At 44.7% G+C, this 11802-nt stretch overlaps 1 protein-coding gene across 1 annotated transcript in view; it reads right to left on the bottom strand.

Moving 5' to 3' along the window:
• Positions 1-1119: 1119 nt before the first annotated feature.
• The window catches only part of FHOD3 (formin homology 2 domain containing 3), a 385640-nt gene continuing 374957 nt past the window's right edge, over positions 1120-11802 (bottom strand). The window contains exons 26-27 of the mRNA XM_012725906.1: positions 10570-10731; positions 1120-2821 (exon numbers count right to left, since the gene is read on the bottom strand). Coding sequence (XP_012581360.1) covers positions 2739-2821; positions 10570-10731 — 245 coding nt within the window. The 3' untranslated portion in view covers positions 1120-2738. The remainder of the gene's footprint in view (positions 2822-10569; positions 10732-11802) is intronic.

Raw genomic sequence — 11802 nt, 5'->3', positions numbered from 1 at the left:
GAAGTAGAACTGATTTTCTACCAAGTCTTCTTTTTGGACAAAAGGGGTAGTGAATTTTAATATCATACACTTCCACTGCAATTGCAAAGATATCCCTTTTCTTAGGCAATTTGTGTTTTTATTTTTGGTTACCGCTCTGATAAAATATGTATCCTAGAACTGCAAAGTGGCTTATTAAATTTTAATTGTCACTGATGACTGGCCTTGGTGAAGGAACGTGCCTTTCCCAGCTGCATTCCCAGCTGCATCCCCAGCCTGGCACGGGGTCACCACCATAGTATATCCTTAATCCAGATTTATGATTGGCGACTGTACTTAGGGCTGCTATGACCTATAATCATGGCACACATCAGTAATCCCAGATAATCTCCCCATGTGTACGTCTATAACTTACATCAAAGACCCTGCCTTCTAAGTAATTACAGTGTCCAGCAATTCAAACATGGATACTTCGTGTGGCCTTTATTCCATCTACTACTACAGTGGTATTTGGCGAAACACTATCTCCAGGCCATAAACACAGAAGTGGCAGTTTGGGGGAGCTGTGAATGATGTAGGCCTGGAGTCTGGAAACCAGGTTTCCCGGCCCAATGACCCCCAGCTTCTGCCCTTCCTCCCTGCACTATGGCCAGTGACGGACCTGGAAGAAACAAAACTGTGTGGTCAGCCTTCCAAGCCCCTCTTCACCCTCCCACCCACTCCAAATTGTACTCCCAGTAAACCAAAACTAGGAATCTTTGACAGTAAAAGAAATGCCTTTTTCCATCATCAGCTTTGAAATTGGAACCCAAAATGAAAAATAAGCACAACCATGGTGATCACCAGCAATATTAGTGATCGCAAATGCTAGGTGCCTTCGCACTCTCATTAATGTTTCCCAAAGGCCTTATAGCAAAATTCAATCTCATAAGTCAAAATACCAGCAGTGCCACAATGAGTGGCAATGGAGACGAAATAAGCAACAGGAGAACATTCCTTCAATTTCACTAAAAACTATTAATCCAATTTCCCAAAGGAAATCTCTTTACCTAGCTGTAATCAGGAAATCAGTTTTATTTGCTTGCTGCTTCTCAGTTTAACCCCTAAAATAAAATTAACATTAGATTCATCCAGTCACTTCCTTCCAAATGTGACCTTTTATTTTAAGCAGTAACTGTCAACAGAACAGCAAAGGCCCCTGAAAGGGCGTCCGAGTATTTGATCACTAAACAGTGCAACAAAAATACATCTTGCTTTTGTTTGCACATCATAATCCCAAAGGGTACAGATTTTCCATGTCTGCATTCAGTACCAGTGCAACAGGCAAATGCTCCCCCAAACCACTAAATCACATGCAGAATATTAGTTACTTAGAACCAGAAGGAAATGAACATTAATATCCTATGTATCCTTTTCAATAAAGTGACCTCTTTCAGGCTCTCCATCGTGTTACTTGACACACACCTGTCTAAAAGAGTTCTTGGTCTCTCAGTGAGTGGGGATACAGAAAAGGAGGTACCTAGTCACAGAGGCCTGAGGGGTAAATGCATGGCCTGTGATTCTTCAGACAGCATGACTGTACAGTCTGTAAGTCAGCCTCACCCAGATTTGGGATTGCAGAGTCACAGAGGTTTTGAAGATAGACATAGTAATCCCTTCCCCCAAAAAGCTAAGTACCTGTTCAGCAGTTCACCTCTCGGAGGCAGAGGATCTTCATGAGAGCCATGTGAGATGCTAGGGGGTGGAGGACTTCATGGTGGACTTGGGCACCACCCCCTCAGAGGGGCTCAGTGTTGCCCCGAGGGCCACGGTGTCTGCTCTGGGCGCCTGTAATCCTGGAGGCCTGCCCCAGGCCAAGTACCACATCTGTCATTCTGAGGCTCTCTGGAGACAAAGCTATAAATTTCCATTTGGTGACTCAGTAAATTCATTGGAAAAAAATGAATTTTTACATACAAGGTAAATACGTGAGTTGCAGGACAGTTTTAAAATGCTACTCTGATGCTGCTTTCGCATCACCATGGGGCAAAGGAAATCACAGTCAGGTGGCAGAAGTGACTGCTGACATGTCCTGCAAGAAGGATTTAGGCCTCACCAATCAGGAGTTAAAGCGAGCGCACTGTTAATATCACACACTCTCTTCACAAACAACGGAAACCCAAAGGGCCAGGAGGCAGCCACGTCTCCCGAGCTTCTGCTGGACCTGAGAAGACTTGCTGCCTCGGGAGGAGGTGAGGCCGTGCTGCTGTTTAAGCTCCTACACCCAGGAGAAAAAACATTTCCAGTTACGACATTAAACTCTTATTTATTTATTATTTGAAACACGGTGTACACTTAGGAGTTTGTATAAACATTGAGTTCATTTAAAATCCACAACTGGTAAACAATCTGTGCTTGCTTGTGTACAATTTGGACACTTTGGTGTCACTGAAGCTAATCAAATTGCCTCATGACAGTAGAAACTGACAGAGGTGATTTGTTCTTTCAAAGGACTGTTCCTCGCACAGAAGAGGTGTTTCGCCTCGGAACTGCTAAACCAGGTGCAAAGGAAACAAGAAGCTCTGCTGACATGATGAAGAAGTGTGTGAGGGGACCCCATGTCAGTGCACAGTGGGCGACACAGCACATGGTGACACCCAGAGATGGGTGCTGCCTCAGAATGTTCCGATGCTCGTGGAGAAACCCCTCGCCTCCCCCGGAGGGGTTCTGAGCAGCAGTATGTACTCTGCTGGAGCACACTTCCGGAGGGCGCCACAGCATCACAGCTGCAACTCTGAGGTGCCGACCAGCCCCAGGGCTCTGGCTTCTTCTGGAGTCAGGCCACTCTTGAGGGTCCTTCGCACTGTAGGTCCATTAAAGGGGTGACAAGAAAGGGAAGTTTTAGCAGCCAGGCAGATAGCAATCAGCCCCCCAGACCTTCCCGAGGACTCCTGGGGGAAGGGTTGACCATGCTCACAGATGCTCTACCCATCCTATGCTGAAGTGCCTGGAGCATCATGTGTCAGGCAGGGAAAATCTGGGGGCTGAAGAGGCTGCCCTGTAGATGACTGACACCCCGCAACAAGAGCACAGGGGCTGTGGGCAAAGAAGGGGGGAACCTTGTGAAGACAGGAGAAGTGAGGCCCACACTTATGGGGTTTGTGAGAAACGGGTACACATTGCAAAAGTGAAGCTTAAGAGCTCAGCCCTGACCAGGATAAGGAGTGGATCGGAGCTAGAACAGTAATTACAGAGCACAGGATAGTGTCAGTCCAGTGGCATCGGGTCAGGTAAGGTAACCCCACAGATCTGCAGGAGGTGCAACAATGCTGTGGCACACCAAAGAACCCACCACTCTACAGAGGGAGGTGTTCACAGAAACCAGGATAAGGGGGGCTGTGGAGATGTTTCTTCTGAAGTGGGGGGGGGTCTTCATCTCAACTCCAAGGGCTGCTAGAGAGATAACCAGTGAGTTTGAGAACTGGATGCCAAGAAGCAAACTGTCTAACACGCCTGGGTAGATTAGGTGGATGTTCTCTGTGCAACACATATGGCTCCAGAAAGACCATAACTCCATCCACTGTAGCTTATAACTGGCAGATGGAGGAATACTCCTATTTAACAGACTTAGAATTGCTCTGTGTTTAGGTTGGCACTAATAAGTGTTTTTCCCATTGTTTAGTGTTGATCAATTTTAATGTCAAAATAAAGGCTGGATAAGGGTGAAAAAGGAGGCAGCTGCTTTTTCCTTTCATTTGCAAGTTTACCTAGTAATATTTTGCCTTAATTTACAAATTATATTTGGCTTTCTCTGTATGTATTACCAGAAGAGCTGTTAGAGCTACCTACCGCCCTAAAGCAGAAATCCTACAGATCCCCTAAGGTGATGAGGGCAGACCCTTGATAAGAACGAGGAGAAAGTAAGACTCTCCCTCAGTCTTCAAACCCCACCTTCCCTTATCTCCATCTCCCTTCTGTGACCAGAGAACTTGTATCCAGTGGGGCCTCCAGACACCAGGGCCCCCAGCTGGAGTGTCAGTCTCAGTTTTATAAAGGCAACACTCTTGTGACCTCATTTCCCATTCTGCTTTTCTACTCCCTCGCCCGTTGGCTACTTCCCTCACTGCCTCATTACTGTTCCTGCCCACTCTTCCTGGTCATGTTGGTTTCTCTTCCCAGAACCTGAGCACTCATACAGCCCACTTAGCCTACAGACATGAGATCTGAAAAAGCCATGTCTGTAGCAGCACATGCAAGCAAAAGATCTATAAATAACTTCTCTCCCTGGTAGTAACACTGAATGGGAGTTAACACTAGTCCTTCGACTAGACAGTCAACACTTCATAGAGAACTACCTTGTGCTCAGCACTTAAAGAGTCGAGACATGTATACAAAATTGACAGCATCAAGGATGGATTTTTTAGAGAGACAGATCTATGGAGAGGTACGCTCAGATCTAGTCTCCCCCTCCCAACCCCCCCCACATACACCACTGTGACCCAAGCCTAGCTCCGAGGCCCAGAGCCACCACATTCAGCCACTGCTGCAGTAGTTCTCCCTCCCTCCATCTCTCCCCCACTTGGACTCCAGACGGAGTGTTTAACTCATCCAGACAAAACGTTTGGCTCCAGAGCCTTGGCCGGAGGCAGACTTCAGTTAACTGAGTAATGGAATTCATTCTATGGGGCAGCAATAAAAATACTAGTTTGTTATAAACTTTTATGTCCGTTAAACACCCTTTCAAGTGTTTGTTAAAGAAAGATAAGAATTTTAATGACAGAGACAAAGATAAATATTTCTCATGCTTGACAAGAACTAAGATCTCGTCTCCAAGATCCCAAATTCTGCCTGAGAAAGTCCATAGTGAACTCACAGGGCACCTTCAGTTTTGCAACCCACAGAGGTAGCAGAGACATGAGTCTGTGAGCCAATGGCTGTGACTTTAGGTATACACATTTGGCCAAATGACAAGAAAATACTATGCACTGATAAGCATTTTACCCTTGAAGGCACTTAAAGATGCACTGTAACAATTCCATCCACACATTGGCTTAAATCTTTTAACTGTATTGTTCAGGTCATGTAAATACTTGAATAAGGACCCAGATATTTAATAGCAAAGTGCAGTCATCTCCTAATAGATACAAGCATTGGGTCAGCCTATCTGGGACTGGCTCAGAACTCAGAACAAAAGCTTAATGGTACTGCACTGGCCTTGCTGCTGGTCTCCAAGGAGACTGTGCCTTCAGTCTCCTGGTCTACCAGCAGCAGTGCTGCACCAGAGCCATTTGGGATGCCCATCTACCTGGGCTCATGCATTCTCTGTTGTTGGGAGAAGCCAGTTTGGGCCTAATGCCTCCTTGCTGGCCAACATGTATCCCTGAAAAGCATTTGTAGAAAAATCTAGCCCATTAATGGTGTCCTGCTTTCTATGGAACTTCATGACAATTCACAAAAATTCCCATAGAAATGTATTATCTCCATCCCAACCCCGAAGACCTTAGAAGTTAAGTCTGACCTTTGCTAAGATTCTAAGTCAACTTGTGCACCCTTTGAAAGAAGGTGTGAAATGAAGGTTATCATTTGAAATCAGCATTATAGCCCCATTCTTGTCATGCACAGACAGGTTCCTTTGGGCATCCGTCTATCTGCCAATTAGCTCATTCAGCAAATGTTTCACGAGCCTCCACCATGACCCAGTGCTGCAATCAGAGAGACAGGGGCCTGTAGGTGCACAGTGTGAGAAGAAAACACTCAGGGCAGCAGACCCTGTCAGAGAGAGGGAGATGGCTCTCAGAAACTTGCCAGAAAATGGGAAGGGGCTGAGCACATAAGAGAGTGAGGGAACCAGCAACGGCTGGCAGAAGATGGCACTTGTACAATAGAAACAAGTCTTCCATCAAATTGGAGTTTCTCAAGTGCTAGGTAAGAGGGTGGCAGTGGGGGCTGACCCACAGGCAGCCCCCACAGTGAGACTTGTCTGGGTCCCTCTCCACTCCCCGCTCCTGCTTCCTGCTTGAATGCTCTGGCTACAGCCTCACTGCTCCCCAGCCTGTCCCATGTGACTGCCTCCCCTCCCCGAGGCTGCTTAACAGAGAACAGACCATGGAAATGTTTACCCCTGTCTGCCTCCCGCTCTTCCATAGATGGCATGGGTCACTTGGCTGGCACCAGCAGCCACTTGAGGCCCCAGGCACTAGTGACAGCTCTCACGGTGTTGCCTGACAGCAGCGGGATCTGATACAGGGCACCACTGCCACCAGCATGCAGCTCAGGAGTGTCTGGGGACTCTGGGCTAAAAAACATGTTCTTTCTCTCATTTTTCTCCCTCCTAAAATTGTAAACAACTTTTATGCTACAAAGTACTCTCAGGTGACTCTTGGCTAAGGAAACTGGAACTGAGAATAATGGTGATGACATCCTCCATCTATTGAATGTTTATTTGGGTCATGTCATCAAATCCTTTGGAAACCCTATGAGTTGGTACGGTTATTATCTCCTAGTGACGGAGTGGTGGTATCGAGAGATAACACTAAGCACACATGGTAAGTGTTAGAGAAGGAACTGAACCAAGGACTTGAATCATAGCCCACCCTAAACAGTCCCGTCTGGCTGAGGCTGGGGACATGTTCTGACACCCTCCCACACTAACGAGAAATCCACCAACTTAACTTCCATGGGACTGAATCACCTTGAATCACTGACAGAGTTCCCTCCCCCACTTCCCTTTTTTGCATACATCATGGAACAATTTGGAAGCACGTGAGTGGTTTGGTTTGTCATCCCTGAGACTAGAGCTTTTCCACCAGGTATACTGAGAGCAGTTTGCCTCGGGCTGCAGGGACATCAGAACTTCAAGATGTCTTAAATGGCCTGCCTCATGGCTGGAAGGTAAGCGCCTCCTCGGCTGTTCTCTTTGTTCTTTGGAGAAGCCGTCTGCTATGGGGGACCACGCAATGGTTTTTAAGTCTTTGGACTTAAATATAGGGAATTGTTGTTTTAAGGTACATAGTTCTTATTGCATCAATGTTAGACCATCTATGGATTGTTCGATTTGGATTGGTTTGGTTCACGTAAATTATCTAACCATCTGAATTATGTTCATTGTATCTGTATTTTTTTTTTTACCACGTAAAATCAAGGATTGCAATGTTGAAAGGCATTTTAGAAATTAACTAATCACTACTTTTTGAAAGTGTCAAGTCATGAAATGCCCTCCATGGATCAAAATGAGGTAAGAAGGAAGAATGACTCAGTGTTAGGTAGGATGGTGGAATAGAAAGAGAACATCAGTGGAAAAACTGGTGAAACACAATCAAGCCTATAGTTCAGTTAGCAGTATTGTACCAGTGTTAATTTCTAGTTTTGGTAAATCACCTTATACCATATAAAGCATGTTAACATTAGGGGAAGTTGGGTAAAGTTATGAGGCAATAGTACTATTTTTGTAATTTTTCTGTAGTCTAAGCCTAACATTGACTCAAAGCAAAAAAATTTTTAAGAACCAGCAACAACATAAAGTTGAGGTCCCCAATCTGGCTGATTTAAACTCAACTTCTTAGACACAGTCCAGACACGGCAACAGGGCCTGGGTGGGGCCCACCCTCTACTTGAAACTTTGTCACTGTCAGTTTGCCCTGTAAAATATAAAACTGGTTCAAGTAGATAAGGAAGAACTATTTAAATAAAATGCAAAAATATTTTTCTTAATAAAATCAGTGGGAAAATTCCTGGTTATTTTCAAGTACCACTTTGGAAAAGAAAAGAAACTGAATTCAGTGGTATACTACTCAGATCCAGGGCTGAAGCTATATTTTGAGAGACAAGACTGCCGTGTTCCCTAAGAGATTCAAGAATTTTTTTCATATTTGATCACTTTCTTTCTCCATGAAATTCTGTATAAAAGGCAGCATGTATCAATGTTCTGTAAAGAAATAAAACTTCTGGCCCTCCCTGGTGGCAAAATGGGTTAGGATGCTGCACTGCAAGTTATCCACACTCACTTCAGTGCAAGTTCAATCCCCGCCCCCGAGGTGACCCACATGGCACAGCAGACCTCTCCTGTCTTGCCCTCTGTTCCCCTCCGCAGTGTACTTCATCAATCTGCCCCTTCTGTTCCCCACTTTGTCTTTGGTGAAGCCTCTCACCGCCTCTGCACCTCTGGCCTGTACCCCAGTTCTGTATGAATAAATCAATCTTTAACAAAATAAGAAATAAACTTTCTGCTACATTATATGCACATGCACAGTGGCCCTGGCCCTTGGTGACAAATGCTGATGTTCCCTGATGCAGGAGGAAGGGAGTGTCCTGGTGGGAGGGGCTGACAGTGAAGGCATGAAGTGAAAGCAGAGCTCTGCAGTCCTTTTCCAGTCAGAGTAGGAGGCTTTTCCCACTAAGAAACTAGCTGAGTGACCATCCCTAACTAGTTCTTAACTAGCTGAGTACTCGGTTGATCATTTGTAAGAATACTTCAAATGCTGGCCAGCTGTAGGGTTTTCTAAGGAAGACCAAGACCCAGAAGAACTAAGAGAACACACAGCTCTAGCACAACATACCTGTCCCAATAGGACAGGAAGAGAAACCAAAAGAAGGGGAAAATAAACAAGAGCTTGGAAAATGGTCCATTTTGGTCCCATCCACCAGTCAATTGGAGGGCTTCGACTAGCATCTGGGGGAGCAATGAGATGAACTGGCATACCACTTCACAGGCTAGATTATCAACGGAATAATTCAGAGAGTTTAATTAACAAGACCCTGATGGCACCCATGGAAATGCAGCAGAACTGAGAAAAAGGAAACAGTGAAGTGATTAAGACGCCCTCAGTGTGTCCCTATGGGCCACAGATTTCAGGTTTTGGCAGGACATTGGATGTGAGAGGCCTAATTACCAACCTCACACATGAAAGCAGACATTTCATTATCTGAGGATTCTCAAGTGACTTGCAGGTCATTAATGTCTAAGTTATGGGATGGATTTTGTTTAGTTTTTTTTTTTTTTTTTGCAATAGCTGGAATGTCATTGTTTTTAGTCAAATGAATTACCACTCAAATATGTTGGTTATTCATTATCTACTTGCTTCTCTGCCACCATTAAACAAATCAAATATAGCATTACTTCAAGGGGATTTTGCCAACTGGCTTGTTCTTATTCATTTGACTTCTTGTGAAAAGCTAGAGTTTATCATCCCTTTATAACTGAAATCAAAATTAACTTTCCCCATCTTAAATTTCTGTTGGTGGTACCATTACTAATAAATTAAACCTGTTACAGATAAATACCCATATTCATGCAGTGTTGTATTTGTTGTAGTAACTTCATCACAGGAGGAATAAAAAGAATATATGGCTGTTTTGCATAAGATTGGAATGAAAATGATACCACAGGAAATTATTTTATGTCAGCCACAAAAACAGACAAAGTCTTTCTCTGGCCAGATTGAAGAGGAAAATTAATTATGACTGTGTTATTATTCTCAGTGACATTATGTCTCTCTGAGAATCTGGTTCTCTCCAGAACAGAGGGCAGGACCACATACACCCTTTGCCTTCACAGACAAGTTACCCATGGAAGCCCATACCCTGGGCCTTCCAGAATAAAGAGTGGACAAAGAAGAGACAGCCTATACACACATGAGGAAATGCAACTCAGCTATCCTAAAGGATGAAATCTTGCCCCCTACGACACCATAGAGGGAACCAGAGCCAAGCAAAGTATGCTAAACAAATCAGAAGGAGGAAGACAAATACCAGATTATTTCACTCCTATATGGAATATAAAGAAAGAAAACAGAGGAACAGACAAAACTAAACCAAAATGAACCCTAGCCACACTGCAGAACTGAGACCACTATCGGGAAAGTGGGATGGGGCTGGGTGGAACAAAGGCGGAGGGAGCCCACTGGTCTGTGGTAGAGGTTAGGGGTGCACTGGCATAGTAATGAACCATTACCCCTAACATCATGTACAGTGCTGCTATCTCAAAACAACAACAAATCCTTTTCTCTGTGAGGTTAACTAATCACTACCAGATGTTTTAACAGAAATGGCAAACGCATTAGCCAATGAAGTATTCATTACTCCACCAGAAAATAAAATAAGCATCTTTCAGACCTTTCTGGGGACAAAGTTTGTGGTGGGAAATGGCGGGTACACTGGACAGAAGTGGCTGCCACTGCCCTATATTCCACAATGGTCATCTTGATTGCCAGGCACAAAACCTTTGATTGGTAAGCATAGACGGGCCCTCAGGGACCCCTAACAATTCACAGGAGGGGCCCTCCCTGGTGACCAGTGAGTTAAAGCACAGTGCTGTGGGGCTGTCCACAGTCATTGCAGCATGAGTTCAATCCCCAGCCAGGGAGGTAAACCACATGGCATGGCAGGCCTCCCCCGCCTTCAGCAGTGTTTCAGTACATCTGCCTGTTCCGCTCCCCACTGACTCTGGTGAATCCTCTCACCCCCCACACTTCTGGTTCATACCCCAATTCATGTATAAATAAATAAATCTTTTTAAAAAATTTCAATGGAGCTGGCCTGAGTCTATCTTTGATGGGTCATGTAGAAAGGGAGGCAGGTCCTGTGGGGTGAGTCCTCCTCTTCCAAGGCACTTACGAGATTTCCGGTTGGCGCGAGAGCGCTTCCTCTCCCGAGGTACCACTCGCTGGCTGGGCACTTGGGTGGCCGATTTGACGATGCGGTCCATGATCTCATCAGCCGCATCATCCGTGACGTTAGGCGAGTCATCAGTTCCCATCGTCCATGAACTAGAGGATCCTGAGGAATTTGCCAGAGAGCACAGTGTACTCAGAGGAAAGGAAAATTCCAAAAATAGAATAAAATAAAAAGCAATGCTCCTCCAATAGCTCAAACCACACAGAGGCAAAGCTCACTGTCCCCACTGCCGGGCAACCAGTATGACCTGTGGCTCCAGGCTTTGGCGATTAACTTTGAACTCCGAACTCTCACAAACTCGAGCTTGAGGCACTTGGGCCACACTACCCTGCAATACAGCAATGTTCTTGCCTCTCGCTGTCCCTTAGTTTTCGACCCCTAGATGTACTGTCTCCCTGTGTCAGACCCTGTGGTCATGCGAGGCAGACTCCCACCTCTCTACTGCCCTACCTCTGGCTTTGCAAAAGTGCTCGTCCCCATAATGTCCAGAGACAGCTGTCTGCTAGACACTCTGTCCAAGGTGGACTACTAACTTGTTTCCTTCTACCCCCAATGTAACTTAAGTAGAACCAATGAATTTTGAAACATGTAGCTTATCTTTGTTACTTAAGCTTTAAAACCGCAAGATTGCCCTGTTCAACTAGCAAAGGGAGAAGTGTCGTAATTTTTACTTTGCTACATTTATCTGCTGTGTAACCAGAAAAATGCATTCATGAGTAACTTCCTGTAAAGAGAAAAAGTGCAATTCCAAGTCTGGCATAAAAGCTTCTGTCTTTATAGACAAGGATGGCAAAAGCACCATGCAAACATGATTCCCGAATCATGATCAGTTAGAAATGAATATACCAAGAACTGTGACTTTATGGTCAATTTCCTTATTAAAATCTCTTCCATAAAATGGGTAAGATGCTCTTACAAGAAGAACTATGTGCAGTGTGCTCAAAATTGTGAATTTCCTCTACTTATACTTCCTGTTATATTAAGCATGTAATTTACAAAGCCCATAAGTGAATGCTCTCAAACTCTATGTCTAAGTAATTTAGGTGTGCTGAATCTGATTAAAGACCAGTTGAAGAATAATCAGCTTTTCCCAGATCAGAGGGGGGAAAATTATTAATGTGTATCTTAAAATGTTTAATTCTCCTCCCATACTATTATTTAAACTTTTGGTGT

Source organism: Condylura cristata, unplaced genomic scaffold (assembly GCF_000260355.1).
Source record: "Condylura cristata isolate star-nosed mole 26May11 unplaced genomic scaffold, ConCri1.0 scaffold00016, whole genome shotgun sequence".
NCBI classification, from domain to species: Eukaryota; Metazoa; Chordata; class Mammalia; order Eulipotyphla; family Talpidae; genus Condylura; species Condylura cristata.
Note: the sequence above shows the minus strand (reverse complement) of the source record. Positions and strands in the feature narration are given on the sequence as shown.